At 41.3% G+C, this 21938-nt stretch overlaps 1 protein-coding gene across 1 annotated transcript in view; it reads right to left on the minus strand.

Moving 5' to 3' along the window:
• The window catches only part of PREX2 (phosphatidylinositol-3,4,5-trisphosphate dependent Rac exchange factor 2), a gene marked incomplete at its 5' end in the record, with an annotated part of 281798 nt that overhangs the window by 106486 nt on the left and 153374 nt on the right, over positions 1–21938 (minus strand). Inside the window, 4 exons of the mRNA XM_082675204.1 lie at positions 2420–2599; positions 9079–9286; positions 9831–10050; positions 20300–20461. Coding sequence (XP_082531330.1) covers positions 2420–2599; positions 9079–9286; positions 9831–10050; positions 20300–20461 — 770 coding nt within the window. The remainder of the gene's footprint in view (positions 1–2419; positions 2600–9078; positions 9287–9830; positions 10051–20299; positions 20462–21938) is intronic.

Genomic DNA, 21938 nt, shown 5'->3' on the forward strand with positions numbered 1-21938 from the left:
TGAGAAAGATAAATTTTTTCAACTCACATTTTATCTTACTTTAAACGAAAGTATTTTCAATTCGGTCATATTTCAACTTTTCTTGTCATATAATCTAATCATAATTGAATTTTAAAATGCATAGCTATTTACAGGAGTCAAACCAAACTTAAAATTCGTTATAATCCATTTGATGGTATATGCCTGTAGTTGATTCGCTAAGAGTGACAAAATCCTGTTTCAAGAGCTCTGCCTTTCAACCCTTTCTAGTAACTTAAAGGATAACTTATTAATTGCACTCTGAGCTCCCACCCTTCCCCCGCCCCAGGAAGATGGCATCTTGTCTCCATCCCGGAGCCCAGCACAGGACACCACACCTGCTAGGTGCTGGATAATGATGAACATCAAGGGAAAGAAAGTTAGAAATGTCTGTGTGTGAATATGGACCCATGACAGATTTCAGAAGTAGTGCAGGAGACATAAATATTTTTTTCTCTCAGAATAAGTAAAAGGGACTTATTTAACTTTAAATGTACATTTAAAATTTCTATTTTACCCTAGAGAGAACCTGAGAGTAATGTTAATTATCTGATAACTAGAATTTGAGGGAAGAAGGTATTTTTAGATCTGTAATTTCCCACTGGAGAGAAACCACAGGTTCTTATTAAAGAGCATACTGGTCTCCTTAGAAGCTAAAAGTAAGTGAAATGGTAAAAGTGGTTAATTTGTTTTATATATCATTAAATTTCTAGGAATAATTAACTCACGTATTCATCAAAATCCTTTTCACATAGAAATTGGAATAGTAGAATGGTTAATAAACTGAGAGCCAGGCCACCTGATTTCCTAGGTAAATTATGTAACTCCTGCGGGCCTCAACTTCCTCAGATGTAAAATGCAGTTAATATCCGAACCTGCCACAGAGGGCTGTGGGAGGAATTCCGTGAAATCATCCTGCTTCCCCCTGTGTCTGGTAAGAATGCTTTTAATGTTAGCTACTAGTTTGTGCTAAACATCTCTGATGACACAACTTCGATTTAAAGACAATTACTAAATATCTTTTCACTGTAAAACACTGTATAATAAATAAGAGTAAGAGAGGTTTTGTCTTCGGTGAATGTACATAAAACGGGAGGTTCTGAAGCTGCACGCTCAGCATACGTGGCAGGTTGCCACAGGTCTCAATGAGGTTCCAGGTGACACAAGGATTCAAAGGAGAAAAAGCACTTTCAATTAAGGAAGTTCATTGGAAGAGCCATCATTTGAGAGTCTGGTAAGAAGATGACTCGACAGAGTCTGGAGGGAAGGTGTTATGGGTTGAATTGTATCTCTCCCTCCCCCGCCCCTAAATGCATATGGTGAAGTCCAACATTCAGTATTCCAAACTGTGATCTCATTCGGAGGGAGGGTCTTGACAGAGGTAATCAAGTTAAAATGAGGTCACTAGTGGGGGCCCTAATCCAGTATGACTGGTGTCCTTATAAGAAGAGGAAACATGGACACTGAGACAGGCTTGGAAGGAAAAGGATGGGAAGAGACAGAGGGAGAAGACAGCCGTCTGCAACCACGACATTGAGCCTTCCTTCACAGCCCTCAGAAAGAACCCAACCCTGCTGACACCTGGATTTCAGACTTCCAGCCCTAGAACTGTAGGATAATAAATAAATTTCTGTTGTTCAAGCCACCTGGTTCTTGGTACTCTGTTACAGCAGTCCTATCAAAATTGTACAGAAGGCATGTGAGGGAAGAAGAAACGCACAAAGCTGGTCACAGAGGTGAGCACGTGAAACTAGTTCAATTAGCTTGAATCACAGAACATAGGAAGGAGGAAAAACAAAACAGAAAGAACTCCTATTCACTACCCAATAGTCCAATAATCAGAAACAGATATTCAAGAAAAAACTGTCAATATAGGCACAACTTGTTTATTTGCCATACATGTTACACAATCCATAAAAGAATAACAAATCTCCTAAATGAGGTCCACTCGGTTGGAGAAAAAATGTTTTGTCCAAATTACTCAGATTATAAAAGGGAAGAATTTGAAAGATAGTGATGTCTCACTATGCTTTGTCTGAGGTTGGTAACAGCCAGCAGTTATTTTGTGGGAATAATAAACAAAAACAACAGTCAAAAATTTTTTCAAGGGCTTCCCTGGTGGCGCAGTGGTTGGGAGTCCGCCTGCCGATGCAGGGGACACAGGTTCGTGCCCAAGTCCGGGAAGATCCCACATGCCGCGGAGCGGCTGGGCCCGTGAGTCATGGCCGCTGGGCCTGCGGGTCCGGAGCCTGTGCTCCGCAATGGGAGAGGCCACAGCAGTGAGACGCCCGCGTACCGCAAAAAAAAAAAAAAAAAAAAATTTTTTTCAAGACCTTTGTGGAAAATACAGAATCACATTTGACTTGGTCAATGAGATGAGTTTCAGGAATGAATGAATTACCTGTAAGAGTCTCTGTTGCTGATGGTGTCGTGACCTGAATCTTCCTGCTCATCGCCTGCCACGTTAAAACAGACGCGTTTGCTGTTTCTCTCTCCCTTCTCGTTGTCACTGTCTGTTGGGACTATGGACTCTGATGCCTTACGTTCTAATTTAGGAGAGTATGTTATTGAAGACAGAAGGCTGCAGTGGGATATAAAAAAAAAAAGAATAAGTGCACATTTTCACACTGGCGGCTACAGATAACTACCTTGCTCATAGAATATGATAGGCTTACAGATATTTCTAGAGCTTCTTCTAGGTGTCACCTGAAATTAATACCCTATTGCATAAAACGCCTGTCATGCACAGTTCACTTTTTCCTCTCAGAATAAGTAATGGAAACAGCTCACAATTTTGATGAGAAAGCTGTGTTCAAATCCAGGTTCTGCCACGGACTAGCTATGCTCTCCTGGCAAAACCAGGATGGTTCTCTCTGACATCTATGAAAAGTGGATAATAAGAATAGCTACCCACAGGGCTGCTGTGAGAATGAAATGCATAGAACATATTGCTGGTACTCAACGGGCATCACCTCGCTCCCAGCCATTGTCACCACCACGTGAAAATACCTGAGAAACTTTAAAGTGCTATCCAAATATTAAAATAAACACTAAATGGGCTTAAACCTCTGCACTGGCTTACCTTCAGACGTTAAAATCCCACTGCCCCTCTCCGCCTGCCCTGGGTTTCCCCCAGGCTTTCTCTATTTGTCAGGGAGAATATCATGTGGACAAACTGTTCTCACACTCATGTAAACAGGGGTCCTGCCCGTCCTGACCCTAAGACGCTAAACAGAGTCACACACAGGTGACGACAGGCGGTAGTAGGGGCTACTCCAATACCATCCACAACCCAGTCATCATGAAACATCGTGAATCTGCCCAAACGCAAAGCTCTTCCACTGGGCTCAAGGCTAAAACACACTTCCAGACTCTGAATTGGCAAAAAACTTGATGCAGACTCTAGGCAGCACTGATTCCACCAGGCTTGACTTGCATGTTTGGCTCTAAATTGTTTCTTATAGAACTAACTCAAAATGACACAAAAATGGAATCAGTCTTTACTATCAAACAATGTGATATAGAATTTGCAAAACAAATTAAACCATAACTGAACAAAGGGCCCAGGCATAGTTTCTCCAGCCCACAATCATCTTCTCTTTTATTTACCAAATACCGATGACATGCTGTTCTAGTCAACAGCACATATGCGCATATCTTGACACTCATTTTTCCATAGCAATGTCATGTTTATTTTATTTCAAGACCATGAAAAGATCTTCTACCTCTTATTTATATCCCATAATGTCAAACCCAATGCTGTGCAGAGTAAATATTTGTTAAGTCATTTCACTAATGAATTAATTAAACGCATTTATCGAACCATGCATTGCCCTTGGTGCTGTTCATGCAGCAGTTTACAAAACAAACAAAAGTCCGTGCCCTCCTGGCGCTTAAATTCTACTGGGAGGAAACAAACAGTGACCAGATAAGCTGTATAGTGTATCACATGGTGACAACTGGGAAGGTGAAAACTTTCTAAAAAGGGAATGAAGCCAGGGCTGCAACTTCAAATAGTGGCATCAGGTAAGGTCTCACTGTGAGATGATATCTGAATAATATTTGGGCAGTTTATAGTTTTTAGACACCTGGGAAAATCAGGGAGCTCTGCTAGATTGCTCAGGGCCCTGCAAAGCTATGAATTATTTTAAACACACTTTTTCTATTTGGAAAGATATGTTTATGTCTCATGAGACAGACTGTGTATTTCTTCACTCCCTCCACCCAAAAGATTAAAGCATTAGATTAACTCCAATTACCCAAGCTGCACGCTGCACAGACAGATGAACTCTGACTACCAAAGAGGAAAGAGATGCAGGAGTTCTCATTCTGCAAGGAGTCCTCTGTGCTCTATGGACCTTTTAAATGAGAAGTCATGGGGGCTCAGCATAAACATTTTTTTCAGAGCTCTACAAATTGTGTTCACATATTTGCTTTTCATTTTAAACAGCTGCAGTCATGCTTGCACTGACCCTGTGAGAACAAGTGTTAGGCTAACAAACAAATGATAGAAAAACAATGTTTTTGACACCACGTTTTTGCATAAAATCTCTCGATTCTTAAAAGTAATAATAGGGCTTCCCTGGTGGCGCAGTGGTTGAGAGTCCGCCTGCCGATCCAGGGGACACGGGTTCGTGCCCCGGCCCGGGAAGATCCCACATGCCGCGGAGCGGCTGGGCCCATGAGCCATGGCCGCTGAGCCTGCGCATCCGGAGCCTGTGCTCTGCAACGGGAGAGGCCACAACAGTGAGAGGCCCACGTACCGCAAAAAAAAAAATAAAAAATAAAGTAATAATAGAGCATAAAGCTTAATATCTGTGCTCGCAGAAATATTTTCCTTTACCTTTGCTCGTGTACAGTGTTAAGCTCCCTCTGACAGTGTGTAGGTCTGTTGATTCTGAATTAACATCCTGAGCTGAGTACCATTTCTGGTCAATCTCCACCAAATGCCCTTGATGAATAAAGATTTCTGTATATGGTGGATTGCATCTACCTGTGCGTTTTCTATTTGACTGAGATTTAAATATCACCATCATCCTCTTCCGCACAGCTAACATCTGTTGAGCTCTTATGCTGGTCACTATGCTAAGTACCTAACAGGTATTAATTCACTCAGTCCCTCAGACCACCTTATGAAGTGGGTATCCTCGTTATTATTATCAGTATTATTATTGTTATTCTTATCTTAGAGATGGGCTGAGTGAGACACACTCATAATACTGTGGAAACTAAAAACCAGTTGTAGAGGAAGCAGGAAGTCCAGAGGAGGAAGACACGAGTGACTGGGACTCAGGGTATGGACTGTGTCCCGGGGGAGCTGGTATCGTCTCTCCACAGACCGGCCACCAGCCTGACACTTGAGTGCCTAGAAGGCCAGCCACGCCGGCCTCGGGAGCAGGGCTGACCAGGCAGAGGTGTGTCACGTTCCGGGATCAGAAAGAGGCTGATGCAAGAGGAGCTCAGAGAAATGGGTTTGGAGAGAGGGACGGGGGCAAACTGCATAGAAATGTGCAGGCCACAGTAACGCATCTCCCATGATTCTAGCTGCATTGCAATGCCATTAACTGGCTTTAAGCAGGGGACTAGCACAACTTACCTGTACAGATCCCTCCGGCACCTGCCGAATGTAGAATGTATTAGATGGAGAGGCACAGCTGGAAAATTCTACAGCGGGTACTAGGGAGGAGACTATGGTGACCCAGTCTAAGGTGATGGGGTGGACACATTCTGAGGTATAACTGGCAGGACCTGATAAGGTACTGGAGGTGAAGGGAAAGGAAAGAGAAGAATCACAGCTGATACCGGCTTCATAAACTGGCTTCATAAACTGAAGAGATGGAGAATACTGAGAAGGGGGACAACCTTGATGGGGGAGGGGGCAAAGCAGATTTGAGTATGAGGTCAAAGTAGATTTCAGTTTCAGAAACAAATTTAAGTTTGAGGCGTCTGTGAGACAGCCCAGTGTTTCATAAACCAACTCACAGCTGGTCTGTGAGAACGAAAGCCATCAGTGCATGTAATCATATAACTGTGCCCGGCACATGAGCCCCTATAATACATGCTAGTTTTTATGAAACTGTGCCCAGTTTTTTACATTTACCAGAAAAATGCTTGGGAAAACCTCAAAGATAATTCCACCACCAGCCCTACCGTTCCTATCTGTAACCCCCAGCTCACTAACTGTCCTACAATGTGTTTTGGTTGTCACTCAATCCTGGGACATGTGGCACCTGCAGAATGAAGTCTATTCTCAAATTTCCTGCCTTACTAGCCCCCAATACTCTTTATTCATTTCCTCTCTGTGAGAATACACAAACCCTGAATTTCAAAACCCTGTCAAAGATTCTGGACTCTCCACGAATTATTTTTTCCCTTTACTTATATCTAATACCCGAGCGTCATTAACCAGAAAATCGCCCATTAAAGGGCTAAATATCTAGCTTCCTGAAATGAAACAGGAATCACAAAATCTTGATGAAATTCATAACATCACATTACTTCCTGTTACTACACAGCACATCTGTCTCTAGTTCTATTTTTGGATCTGAACAAGGTAGGAGGATTTAGAGGAATGCCTGTGTGTCAAAGGATGTGTTCCCAAGTGACAGGAAAACCAGACTTCACAATTAGACAGGCTGAGCACCAGGACCTTTCACAGGAATGAATGACTCCTAGAAAGGCTAGCAGGGAGATATTGTGAGGCAATTCTCTTAAAACTCGGCACAGCAGCGGAGATCAGCTTCTCCACTCTGCAGAGGCACCTATGTTAGACCAAGAATAATTTCTACATGGTGAGAAAACTGTTTAGTAACTAGCTTTTTAAATAATTTGTCAAGCTTCACTGCACTGCAGCATTTCTGAACGGGGCAATGGGGCATCCAGGCACTTGGACAACGGTACTGTTTTAAAGTGATTATGTTACACACTGGATTATGGTGGAACATATTTATATTTAGAATTAAATTATATGGTGCACACAGAGAAGACCAAGGAGGTGTCTCAAATCACTGGCTCATTTCATGTCACTTTCCTAATAAACAAGCACAGTTGGTAAAGACTTTTAGAATAACAGAGTGGCGAAATCACAAGTAAAAATAGGTAATCATTTTAACTAGCTTTGGTTAATAAAAATAGCTTAACCCTCTTTCTGAAATTAGTGCTTTAAATATAAAGCATTTTAAACCAAGTAAAGGGAGCCCCTTGGCTCTAACCATTTCCTTGAAAATACATCTACATTAGCTGAACTTAAAAAAAAAGAAGTCAATAAATTCACAAAGACAGACAAACTCTGGACAAGTGCCAGGAAGTGCTGGGTAGTCAGTGCATTAGAGAGCCAGTCTCCAAGGCAGTGTTCACTCAGGCACATCAATAATCCTGCCATTGACAAAGGACTCATCTGAAAAGGAGGAATAATAACTCTTGGTTTAACTGGAATCATGGGATTGGTCCAGATGCTCTCCTAGAATCCCTTTGAGATCTAGGATCCATGATTCAGTGTTACTATCCATTGCCTTAGTAATAAACAGTCTTCCTCTTGAACCTCCTGAATACTTCAGGGGGAAAAAAGAGACTGGTTTCTAAAATACATATAACATACATGATAAAATCAATTTATTAAATAAAGCAAAATATAATGTCCTAAAATATTAACTTCTCTGTCACAAGGTCATTCTGAAACAATTCCAAATATCATATATTTGTTTAAAAATAACCACCTGTTCTCTAAGTAACCTCAAACTGTTTAAATTGTCTAGGAATGGGGTGGTCCCAATATAATATACCAAGTGTCATAAGTAATTTTAAAAAACTAGTGTATTAGACAAAGGAAAACAGAATTTCAATTCTAAATTAACTCATAAAAATGTCAGAAAACAGTAGCACAGTAAATAGTAACTACTTAAAGATAATCTTAGAAATATGGTGCACTAATATGGTAATTTTGATCTCTAAATTTCAAAGATGTATAGAGATCATGTCCATTAAAATTTCATTAGTGTAAAGTCTAATTACAACAAAGCCTTAGAATCAGTTCTAAACATTTTATGTGAAATCTGAATTATCCGTGGAAGTAGGGATGATGTGTGTGTGAACTAAATAATACACATTTGATAGCCGTCTAAATCTGCAACTTCATAAAGGGAGTACATTAAAAAGAGGAAAATAGTCCTTATACCATTTTCAGATTTTTCCCACTATGATATATTCAACAATTTCAATCCCCTGAATGAGAAGCAAGCATGTCAAGCCCTAGGCTGATTGCTTTTCGTATTAATTTTTATATTTTTCACCACAAATAGATAATTGGTTATGATTATTCACCCTCTTCTATACGTGAGAAACTGAACTACCCCAAATTCCATTCTGCCTTGACTAGATGTGAAGCACGGTCACACTCCATGATGTAGCAAACCATCCTACAGAGTTCAGGCAATTCTCCAACCTTCAAATTCCTGAATAAGAATCAGAGTTGACCTCTGGAAAAATTTTATTCAACTCCCTCCTCTTCTCCGTTCTTGATTAAAAGATTCCAAATTACTGGCACAGTGATTTGGGTACTTTCTTAGTAAACCATTAATTCAATCAGAAGAGAAGAAAGGGTGTTGGTCATTGGTCCTAGGGTTACATACTTTGGCTTTTACTCATTTAACAAGTATGTTAAGGACTAGGTATGCTTTACATTTTTTCATAAACATCTATTGAGTGTTTATCCACCAAATGCTGTGTTCTGGTCTGTAAAAGGTACACAAGGAAATCCTTACACGCAGTTCGTACTCTTTCATCATATTGTTCAATTTAACATCGGCACACTGAAACTTAGCGTTTTCTATATGAAAGAACCTTGCTGTTCTCTTCCCTGGTATTAAATGCTTCCTTAAGATACAGATCTACAGAACTGCCATGTTTTCTTATTTTTAAGGTGTTGGCATTAAGAGGATCTATACGCTTAGCAAAAATTCCTACATTTTCAAACAGTAAAAAGAATAATGGGTATTCAGGAGTGCCATTTCCTACAGCTATTGTATTATGTACATTTAAAAGTACAGTAAATAAAATGCTTACTCATCTGTTTGACAAACACACATCTCCACCTCCTTCAGTGCAGTCTGAAGTTTGCCCAGCAGTTTCTGATAGATATCTTGGGTTTCTAAGTCGTCTTCTTTCAACAAATACCGGAGACCGTGCCCATCTTGCTGCCCCAGAGACAGACCTGAAGGGGCCGCCATAGTTGTAATCGTATGTTGAATGTACACCATAGGGCTTAGTTTTCCTGAGGAGTTGAAACCATTCCATAGCAACCGTTATTACCTTTAACTTACAGTAGCAATCCAGCGCCATTCATTTTAGACGTCCAAGCTTACAAAAGATAAAATGCCAATCTAATGCTGCATTTAATTCAGGAATTAAAGCTTATGGGGAGTTGTGATTAAAAACTACAAATACAGTTTGATTCCATGTCCCACTGGGATGGCATGGGGTGGTACTCCGCATCCCTTGCAGCTGCTCCTCTACTATTTTTCTCCTAGTTATAGGGCCATCTCAGATGAGTGATTTCACAGCAAGATGAGCTGTGCCTATCAGGCATGTAAGGAAGACAAAAACAATTATTCTTCTCAGAGGAAAACTAATGAAAATGTGTAACTCCATTTTCATTCTACAAACACTTATGCATAATTATCCAAATGATTAGCGTGAGGAATCCTTTCTTTATAAAATTTCAGACTTGCTGACATGCTAATTTCAGGGATGCAGGAATAGGTATGATCGCCTAAGTTACGTGTCATAATTTGATAAAGTTGAAAAAGCTAACATACCTTGTTCCGATTTATTTTCTTTATCATGAGAATTATGCTTCCTGCTATCCAACTGAACACCAAATGCACTCCCCAGGTACGCTGATGTTTTGGGATAAGAAACTTCCATCACATTGACATGGCAGTTGGTGGGGCAGAAATCACTGCTGTGCAGTGGGGAGATCTTAGATTTGGCCTGTTTAAAGGTGGGCCAGGCTCTATTCTTTAGTACACGAGAAAACTGTAGATGAAAGATGAAAGAAAAAGCAGTTGAATGCAGTGATAATTCAAACATTTCACTCCTGTCATCCACAGCAAAATCAAAAGAAAATTAAAACATGTCAACTGCAACGGGTGAAATAAATTACAAGCTGTCAGAAATTAAGTCATTATTTTAAAATTCACACGTTCTTAGAAAAGCAAAGCAATACAGGCAGCAAATGCAAAGGATTCTTTTGAAACACTGATTGCAACTTAAGCGCTAAAAGAGGTGAATTCAAGCGATCAACACCACTTACTAGGACTCAAATCCACAGGCTCCCAGCAGCTGAGAGTCAGAGAGAGAAACTGAATCAGCGTTCTAGGACACCAAGATAGGAGAAGTGCAAGGTGGCAGAACAGGGTAGCTGTCAGGTCAAGGATGGAAGAAGATGGATTATTCCAAACATCGTCACAAAGCTGACCCAGACCTGAGTCTGGGAACAGGTGAGACAGCAAAGCTTGGTGGTGGGGACCCCGAATGGCAGGACAACAGGCAGAACAGACTTTACTTCCCACCCGTGCTTCCTGCTCATCACTGTTGAGCTTTGGGTCAGGGTCAGCCTGAACACCGGCATGCATGCTGCTTCTACACCATCGAGAATAGTGATGCTCAAGGAAGTTACACAACTTGCCCGGAGAGCCACTCCCCTACTTAAAACCTTGCCATCCAAATCCATGGTCTACACTTGCCATGGTCTATACAGCCTCCCAAAGTCCGATCCATACCCGGTTTATTTATCTCAAGCTCTCTTCCCCTTGTTCCCTGTGCTCCTCCTGGCTTTCACCCAGTCCCTCTCACATACCATCTACTCGTTCGAGGTCTTTGTACAGGCTGTTCAGTGTGCCTGAAATGTTCTTCCCTTGTTTCCAAACTTACTCCTATGCATTTTCAAGTTCTGTGAAATCGTCAAGAGGCCTTCCCTGAGCCCTAGTCTAGGTTCAATTTTCCCATTTGGGTGCTAGGTTACAGCACCCTGTAATCCTCCTTACAATTATGAATAATTTTCTTTTTATTTATTTTATTTATTTATTTATTTTTGGTTGCGTTGGGTCTTCGTTGCTGCGCACGGGCTTTTCTCTAGTTGCGACGTGCAGGGGCTACTCTTCGTTGCAGTGCACGGGGCTTCTCATAGCCAGGGCTTCTCTTGTTGCAGAGCATGGGCTCCAGGTGCACAGGCTTCAGTAGTTGTGGCTCGCGGGCTCTAGGGCGCAGGCTCAGTAGTTGCGGTGCACGGGCTTAGTTGCTCTGCGGCATGTGGGATCTTCCCAGATGAGGGCTTGAATCTGTGTCCCCTGCATTGGCAGGAAGATTCTTAGCCACTGCACCACTAGGGAAGTCCCATGAATAATCTTCTTATTTCTCTCTCCCTTAGCAGATGGTAAACTCCATGAAAGTCATGCTTACATCTGTCTTACGCATCACACACAAGCATCTCATAGAATTGAAGTGGACTGTAGTTTCAAAAACAAAGGACTGAGAGCCACCAGCTCCCTGTGTTTTAGTTATGTCGTCCGCATAACTGATGTGATGCTGGGCAAGTCCCTGTCTCTTTGTCATTTCTAGTAAAATATGGAATGTGGATTAAATAATATCTATGCTCGCTTCTTCCTTGGAAACGATAACCAGATTCTATCTATTTATTCCACTAGTAGAGTAGTAATCTGGACATTGAAGAGAATAAAAATTAAGACTACTACCAGTTACTGTCTAACTTTTCTAGGTTAAATTCAAGAATAAAGATATGATATAAAAATCACATCTTACTAGCTCACCATTAGAATATGAACTATCTTACAAGTATATTAAACTTTCTTTTCAAATCACATGTCAGAAGCTATGTATCTCAGCAAAGGGCTAGCGCATAGTAGGACTCTAAATAGAACTGGACTGAAATGCAGGAATCTATTAACAAAATTACTAACACATTTGATAATGATACATAGTGAAAATAGCCTAAACACTGAAAGACAGGGAGGCATTTTGAGAACTCCTGAATTATCACTTTCTCTTTATTAATAACGAAACTGTGACCTGGAGACTTATCTCGGAAAGACCTAGAATTTAAGGCCAGATGAAAACTTTCATTCAGAAGTTCTTTTCCACTGTAGTTGCAGGATAAAAATCTCAGATAAGGCTCCCACGGCACAAAGACACAGAGATCGATTTTATTACGTCACCGCATCCATGGTAAGAGGCAGTTACCCTTCTGTTGCTTTCTTTCATTTTAACCAATTATTCATTTATTCAAAAATATGAAAAGAAGCATCTATTCTGGATCCTGTGCTATGCTGGAGACACAGCCCTTGCCCTCACAGAATTCACGGTCTAGTAGGGGACACAGGTGAAAACGATATATCACCCTTATATATAACAATTATACTATTACAATTATATGTAACATATATGCATAAACATATATACAACTGTATATGTGTATATACACATATGTAACAATTATATAATAAATACGATAGCCAGATAATTAGAAGTTTTGGTAAGTGCTGAGAAGGAAGTGAACAGGGTGATGTAATGAAGTATCACCACAGTGATCAGGCAGAGGAGGGGGAAGATTCCATTTTCAGTGGGACCCATTTCCTGCAGCTTTCCGACATCTATCTCAATACAAATGTCTTCTATGCCCTCTCCCCATGCACTCAGAACGGTGCGTAGCCACATGTCTGAATGTGCCTAGTTTCTTTCAAAGAGTAAGTGGAGGGCTTCCCTGGTGGCACAGTGGTTGAGAGTCCGCCTGCCGATGCAGGGGACACGGGTTCGTGCCCCGGTCCGGGAAGATCCCACATGCCGCGGAGCGGCTGGGCCCGTGAGCCACGGCCGCTGAGCCTGCGCGTCCGGAGCCTGTGCTCCGCAACGGGAGAGGCCGCAACAGTGAGAGGCCCGCGTACCGCAAAAAAAAAAAAAAAAAAGTAAGTGGAAACTTCTTTGATACGAGCCTCTCTTGGAGAAGGAAGAGCCTTATGAAAGCAGTGCTGTCTTCCATCCTGGGGTATCCCTAGGAAAGGGGGAGGGGGCGAGGGGGCCCATAATCATGGGTCCTGGAAATGTGGATATATTTTGAAGATCAAAAATGTGCTGGCAGACGGCATGCCCTGCTATTTAACGGTGAGCCCTTTCTGAAACAGACCTGAAATGAGGAAGGCAGAGTTCTTGTACTGACCGTGGTGGGCACGTGAAAATGCTCTGATCATGCCATACAGTAGTAAAGGGCCCTGGAAATGTGGACCTGTCATCTTCTTTAGCAACATCAAATGAAACACTGAGCTCACTCATCTGCTTTGGAGAAGCTCACAAGGAAAGACAAAAGTTCTTTTCCATAAATAAAAACTGCAATTTTGCAATAAAGAAACGTACAGGGTATGGGATAGGGGGTGGGAATGAGTTGGGATGGAAAATGCTTTAGACCTATTGTGGACCAAGCTTATTACCAGCTTCATTCATTCATCCAACAATGACCTATCCAGCGTGCTCTAAACCAGGCACGGTTCTAGGCACATTGGGAAACAGTGAATGAACAAAGATTCCTGTCTTCTGGGTGGTTACGTTCTAATGAGGGGAGAGGCAAACAATAAACATAGTAAGTCAAAGTCAAAGTGGGACTTTGCCACATGAGAGGTTGGCGAAAAAGGCGGACTCACCATAGGAGACTATGAATGGGCCACGAAGAAAGGATAAAACCAGGATAGGTCATGTCACAGAACACTGCTTAAAAAAGGTACAAGCTCGGGCTTCCCTGGTGGCGCAGTGGTTGAGAGTCCGCCTGCCGATGCAGGGGACACGGGTTCATGCCCCGGTGCGGGAGGATCCCACATGCCGCGGAGCGGCTGGGCCCCTGAGCTCAAGGCCGCTGAGCCTGCGCGTCCGGAGCCTGTGCTCCGCAACGGGAGAGGCCACAGCAGTGAGAGGCCCGCGTACCACAAAAAAACAAACAAACAAACAAACAAACAAACAAAAAGGTACAAGCTCAACTGCATCAGATGCTACTAAAACAAGGACTACAATGACAACAGTGAATAAGATTTGGCAAAATATAGGTCACCAGTGACCTTAGAAAGGGCCAGTTCAGTTACATGGAGGGAACCAGAGCCCACCTTCAGTGTGCTGAGAACCAAAGGTGAGTGAGACAGCAGGTGTGGACAGTGGGTGTGAACAGCGGGTATGGACAGCAGGTATGGACAGCGGGTATGGACAGCAGGTGTGGACAGCAGGTGTGGACAGCAGGTATGGACAGCGGGTATGGACAGCGGGTGTGGGCAGCAGGTGTGGACAGCAGGTATGGACAGCAGGTGTAGGTAGCTCTTTTTAGGACAGAGATCAAAGATGTGGAAGAGGAGGTAGAGAGGAAAGTGGCGGGCAAGGGAAATATTTATCTTTAATACAGATATTAAGGCATATTTGTGTATCGACAGGAAGAAGTCATTCTTGGAAAAGGAATTTCAGGTTTTTAATGCATTGGTAGTTAATTCATGAATTACTGAGCATGACAACAAATTTAGATCCAATTACAGTCATTTGACTACAAGTCAAAAAAAATACAAAGGTAAGCTATTATTCTGCAGACAGCCTCCCGTTTCAATGAAGTGTAAGACCCCACTGGCATGGACCTATAGAAATTTTGTATCAGGGGAAGAGGACACGGGGAGAGATTTTACCCACAGTTTTCCCAATCCATACATCCGTTTGGGGATTATGTGGCATTAATAACTAAAGATACTCAGAATAGTCCACGTGAAACTTAGATTCCTACAGATAGTACTTTTGTGTAAAAAGGAACTATCTGTTAAAAGCTCATTAAATATTTATATGGAAGAAGTATCCCCAATGCCAAAAATAAGGCCAATTATGGAATTATTTGGAAACAGAGAATGAATCTAGAATTTTTAAAAGTTCTCAGGACAACAGAGAGTGAGCACGTTCCTCTAAACAGTGCATACTTTTATGTCTGGAATGACTGCCCACACTTCCTGCCCCACAGAGATTAAATACCAGCTTAGGGTTCATTCAGGTCCCCAGTAAGGTCTGAACATCTGTGGCCTATAACGCTGGCCAAAAACTTAAATGTGATTGCAGCAGCCTGGCTATGGAAACTGTAGAAATATCAACCGGTTTCTATTTTTAACACGTAAAACTTTTAGAGTCTAAATAATAAGGGAAAGCCAGCCTCTTTGAGATTTTAGTTTCTATGGATACATTTTATTTTATACAAAGAGGGCTGTTTGAAGCTTTCATCTGGGAGACAAATAGGTTGCTAATAATAGTTTAAAAGTAAATATGTGGAAATTAAAAATATATATTCACAAATGCTATAGTTTCTGTTGACACACATCTGTTACGTGGATGGAGCTGACCTTACCTGACAGGCTGTTACCTTAGGTATCGACATTTTGTTCAAACAGAAAAGATCCTTGAAATGTTCTCTTGCTAACCTTGTTTCTCTCTTTCGTGAGAAAGATAGCCAGTGATTCTAAACAGGTTTACGGTCAAGAAGGAATGATGAAAGGACTGCTTTTAAAGCACTCATGTCCTGGTTAACTACAAGTTTCTCTTTATTTCTAAATTAAAAATAAAAATAAGTGAGACGGCACTCCATAGGACTGATACCTAGTTGGCTACCTGCCACGTATGTGACTTGAAGCAAATTCTTACTTCCTGAGAAAGAAGCAGGATGATAAGACTACTCAGTACACATGGCTACTTGGAGGCTCAAACAGCAACAATGTGCACACGAGAGCTTTCCAAACTTCAGTGACATTCTTTTTATCATTTCAAATCACTGCCCGGTAGCCTGTCCACCTCTTCTTTAAAAGCTTCCCAGGTGCCCAGTTACTCCTGAGGAAATGGAAGATGCTTCTCACTCCCCGGGATAACGTTGTTGAGAATCTCCGACACTTGGGGGAAAACTCTGCTTATAATCCCCCAAAACATACATCTCTCAGTTTATTGCAAACCAGGCTGTTGTTAGAAACCAAGAAATAACACCTTCTTTATCACCATAACCAATTAATCATAGACGGTATATATTTTCCTCCTACACACAGCTTGAATTGATCTTTTTCTCTCTGTCCCCAATGCTTCTTTCTACATGAGTCCAAGTCACCCTCAACTTGGACATCTTACAAACAAATCTGATGATTATGTCACTTCAAAACATCACTGGAGGGGCTACCCTGGTGGCGCAGTGGTTAAGAATCCGCCTGTCGGTGCAGGGGACAGGGGTTCGAGCCCTGGTCCGGGAAGATCCCACATGCCGCGGAGCAACTGAGCCCGTGCGCCACAACTACCGAGCTTGCACTCTAGAGCCCGCGAGCCACAACTACTGAGCCCGCAGGCCACAACTACGGAAGCCCACGCGCCTAGAGCCCATGCTCCACAATGAGAAGCCACCGCAATGAGAAGCCCACGCACCTCAACAAAGAAGAGCTCCCGCTCACCACGACTAGAGAAAGCCCATGCACAGCAACGAAGACCCAACACAGCCAAAAATAAATAAAAATTAAAAAAAGAAAATCACTGGAAAAAAATCACATTTTGTCAGGTTTCCTTTTTAACTGCATCCAACTAAAATCCTCCTTTCTGGCCCAGGCAGTACGTCAACTCTTCATCAATCAGATCAGTCTCATTTCTAAGTCTTTGCCTTCATTTATGATCTCTCCCTTTACTCGAGAGCCATCTCTCTTCCTTTTCACTCTGACAGATCTTTCCAGCTGATAGCAGCTAGCATCTGCTGACCACTCAGTCCGAGATGATTTCTCCATTACTGAAATGCTATTGCCCTTGCAGTCAGAACCATACTGTTTAGCACATCAGCTGTGTAGCAAAGTATCAACTACAGGTAAACAAACAACAACCAGTTTTAGACTAAAAGGGAGCAAGGTTCAAATACCACTGCCGCTCCCAGCTGTGTGCCTTTGGGAAAGTTACTTGATCCCTCTGAGCTTCAGTCACTTCATCGATGAAACGGATAATATCTCCTATCACTGTGTTGGTAAGATTATACAACACAGGCAAACTGTAAAATACAGCTAGCATGCAATGCCTGATATAGACTGCTATAAACTGTTGCACGCTCTCTAACGGCACAGAGGACCAGCATATAGAGCAAGGTGCTGGGTGCCAGCGTGTTCAACCATTCATGGCAACACCTCCTAGTTGGCTAAGTAGTATTATTATCACTTCATGTATTTTGACCTTTCTTCCCAAGTAGGTTGCACGTGGGGGAGGGCAGCCTTCTTCAAATAACTGACTTAAGCCCCTGCTGCCTATGTAAAAGATGCACATTTAGTAAGTATTTCCCCAGTCTTCCTGTCCCATCCTGCAACAAACTTGCTTTTGAGAACTTGAGTTTCTGACCAATGCTCTTTCATTAAAGAGTGTCTTAAAAATATCTTCCACATAAAACAAATTGCCGCTTCTTTTGCAGGGCTATGTTTATGGACACTGCCCTGACATTCCTGGTGTTGCCTCTTTGAAATCCAGGGTGAGAGATTTCCTTTAGAACTTAGACCAAGAAAACCTTTACTTCTCTTAAGAAACATGTATGTATCACAGGGATGCTGATAAATAAGTAACGGACTGTGTTTCCCTTTTCATTTTGGCCATCAGGAAGCTGAAGGCCAAATATAATATTCCACTTTAGCAAGTAAACAGAGTCTTAGGACCTGCTTACCTATAGCCCCCTTTTCCCTGATGGTCTATACCATCTGTTCTAATATAGCTTTACCTCTAAATTTACCTACTCATTTTCCTCCAATATTCATCCTTGCCTTCTTTCTCTTAGTAATAAAATTCCTTGAGTTTCAGTTTGGCACATGGATGCCTAGTTTGAGACTACATTTCCCAGCCTCCCTTTCACTAAACAACAGGATGTGAACAGTAGTGACGTGTACAACTTCTGGGTCCTGCCCTCAAAAGGAAGTGCTTTACTCTCCACTTCCTGTTTCCCCTTCTAAGGGGCATTCATTTAGACATGGTGGTGGTGCACCAGGTCTGGCTTTGTGGAAGAGGGCAAAATCCTAGGGGAGAAAACAAAAGTATAGAAGGATCCCTAGAAGATCATCAAGCCCCACCTCACTGGACTCCTATCAGATTGTACTTTCACATGAGTGAGAAATAAACTTTCTATCTGGTTTAAGCCTCTGTTGCCTTGGTCCTTCTTAAAGCAGCTGAATCAATACCCTATGTAATATACCCTCATCTTAATGTTTTATTTTTATTTCTATATTTTACCTTTTCTTATGTGTATTTCTTTAAGCTACTTCTACTGCTTTTGCTGTTTGAATGAATGGAGAGAAGAAAATAGGAACAAAATCCAAAAAAGGTAGAAAAATGACACATGCAAGTGACAAGCTTGACAACCAGAATCTGCCTGAACCCTACCATGCTTTATACAGATCCATCTCTGAAGTAGAATGACTCTCTTTTCAAAATGTGTTCAAAAGGGGACTACTAATTTGCATTTTTTTAGAGCTTTTAAATTTCACTTCAAAGCATTGTCACCTCTCATAGAGACAGGAGAAGTAAAAAGAAAATCTTCCGTTCTTCAGCTTCAACGGGACATATCCATGGAATCTTTCCCAAACTTAAAGAGGTCAATAGCAATCGTGGAAAGAAGGTGAACAGATGTGACAGTTATGCAGTGATCTTGAATATCATTTTTTCTTCATGTAAATGGACTTATAAAAAATTATGACATCAATACATATTCAACTTAACAAGCCTAACAGTGTAGGAAAGGCTTAAAGAAAAACACAGTGAGCCTGCTTCCCCTTCCCCTCCCTGAGGCAACCAAATTGAAATCCCTTGGGTATTCGTTCACACATTTCCCTATTTTTGTATGGAAATATCTGGACACATATTGACTTATCTTTTATTTGCCATACCAAACATAGACAGTTAACTCATATTCATAAACACTGGGATAAATAATATTTCCTAGTATGACTACCAAAATTTAAGCAACCGGCCTCACTTTGAGGGAAATAATTAGCTAGCCTCCCACTGACACAAACAGGAAAAAAAAAAGAAAACCTACTATATGCTTTAGAGATCAATTTTTATTTATTCTACCTCTAAAATATATCCTCGAGTTCACCTAATGTTCTCTGTCTCCTCTGTCTTCCCCAGAGTCCAAGCCATGACCGTCACTCACCTGGACTATGGCAATCGCTTCCCACCCCTCTCTACGCCTCACTTCTTGCCCCTTGCAATCCATTCCTACAGAGGAACTGGCATGATCTTTCAAAAACCTAAATTAGATGAAGTCATCCTTCTTTCTAAAATTTTCCAACTGCTTCTCATCGATATAAGAAGAAAATCCAAACACCTTCCAAAGTCCCGAAAGGTACGAAGAGCTTCCACGGCACCTCATACCTGTCCCTGCCAAAGCCTCCGCCCTTACGACTGACTGGTCACTCTTCCCCTGACACCCTGACCTTCTTTTTGCTTTGGGGCCTCTGTACCAGCTGCTCTGTCTACCTGGACGCTTCTTCCTCCCATTTAAAGGAAGAGTTCTACTTGTCATTCAGACATGAGTTTCCCAGAGAGGCTTCCTCTGTAGCCACCCAGCCTAGAGTTCCCACCCTAGCACTTCCCGCCGTAGCTTTCCTCACAACTCTCTCCAATTTTTGATTTCCCCCTTTGTAGAGATTTATTTACTTCGTTGTTGTCTCCCCCACTCAAATGGAAGCACCGTGAGAGGAAAGACCTTCTCTCCTTTGCTGCCGTATTCCTGGTACCAAGAACACTGCTTCACACACAAAAGGTGCTCAATTAATACGTCAAATGAATGAGGCAATGAATCCATTTAAAACAGCCGATGCTCCATGTACTTTCTGATTGAGGGCTCTGTTCCCTCTGTCAAGAGAACAGGGAAAGAAGAACTATAGTGTAATAATAAAAATCTGATTTCAGAATTAGGTGGCCTGGATTTAAACCCCAACTCTATTCTTTCCAGTAAGTAATTTAATTCTTTAGGCCTCAGTTATTATTTTTGGACAATGTGGAATAATGGCTTAGCTTACAAGTTTGCAAAGATCAAATGAGGCAAAGGATGTAAAGGCGTTCAAAAAACTCTAAAACGTTACATAAATCTTATCATTATTTCAATAAAGCAGTACATAAATAAGTAATGAAAATATCAAGAATTGAATTCAATTTGACATTAATAATAATTTAAATAATAATTACTTGTAAAATACATACATAGAGCTTTTACCTTTTTATAACTGGATATTCTCTGACATATGCGCTCAATTTTTTCATTGCAAACAGCACTGAATTTACTCTGAAGGTCAGTAGGAATCACCTCGCTCAAAGAGTTAAGGCTGGTGCAGTTCTGTACAAAATGATCATCGCTTTTAGCCAGGGCTTCAAGAATCTGTAGACACACACACACACACACACACACACACACACACACACACACACACAAAATAGAACAAGAAAATAAAACCTTCAAAATCAGCCAAACAAAATGTTCACGATTCCACAGCACAGGGTGACTTTCCCCAGTGTGCTTGCTGCTTTCAGCTGCCCGGGATTTGTGTGTTCAATAAACCCTGGCAGTGAAGTGATGGACTTCTGTGTCTGGCATCTCCTGTTTTCCCTTCTGCTGGCTATAAAAGGCTGCCTGAGGGAGGTGAGGGGACTTCAAAGACTCCCTGCTGGATAAATCAGTACACTCTGATGTGTACACTCTCATATTTTAGTCAGAGTTACTCACAACATTTTTTTCTCTCAGTTTGGTAGTAGAACAACAAAAACTAAGGAAAACCATAACCTTGCTTGCTACTGAGAGCCTGGTACAGAGAGTGCGTTTAACAAATGTTTGCTGAAGGAATGAATACATGAGACTTTCTCTTGATAAAGTAAAAAGCACTGTTGCTTTCAGCGTCTGAACTCCATCTGATAAAAGTGTTAGATAAAAGCATCCACATGACGTATTCAGCTAGTAAATCCTTTTGGCTGTTTTAATCAATTATAAGGCAGCGTGTGTGTGTGTGTGTGTGTGTGTGTGTGTGTGTGTGTGTGTGTGTGTGTGTGTGTGTGTGTGTGTGTGTGTGTACACCATGAATCACTGAGAATTTCTCATGAACTGGGAATTAATTATGTTTATTATTTATATGTAGCATTCATGATTGTTCAAAGATCACAAAGACTGATTACACCCTTACCTGACAGTTTTATAATATTGTGTGAGACAACCTACAGACGCTGTGTTTATTTGACCTCCTTCACCACCTCCATTCCCCTGTCTTGCAGAATATAGAGTGTGAGTTTTTTGTTTCATCACTAGTCTAGAAATTAGAGCTCACTTTAGCATTAGCAGTGTGATCTTGGTTAAATTTCGTAATTTCTTTGACTTTCTTTTCTTCATGTGTAAAACAGAAATCTGTGCAGACTAAGTTGTACAGTTGTCATATATAAAGTAATCCACGTAATCTTGCCAATTTGAAATAGCTAGAAAATGAGATAAAATAATTACAGTAACCTGATCCCAAACTCTTCCATGGATCCTCTTAATAGTATAATGTAGCTGGGAAGGGGTTGCATTTTGAAAATACAGATTCTCTATCAGTAGGTACATATAGTGGTACAATGCCATCAGAATGATGGGATTTTTTTCAAAAGTTAACTTTCAGAATATAAAACAAAAACATAAAATAATTATTTTTGAAATAGTGCATTTGGATTTTTATATTATTTTTCCGCTAAAATAAAAAAATACATGTTATTAATGCTAGATCTATCTCAACTACACACATTCAAAACAAGAATTGAAATGAAGAAATAAAGGTGGCAAAGCTATACAAAAGCAGATGGAACACTAAAGCTCCAACCTGTGGAGGGTCCAA

Source organism: Grampus griseus (assembly GCF_964374135.1).
Source record: "Grampus griseus genome assembly, chromosome: 17".
Lineage (NCBI taxonomy): Eukaryota > Metazoa > Chordata > Mammalia > Artiodactyla > Delphinidae > Grampus > Grampus griseus.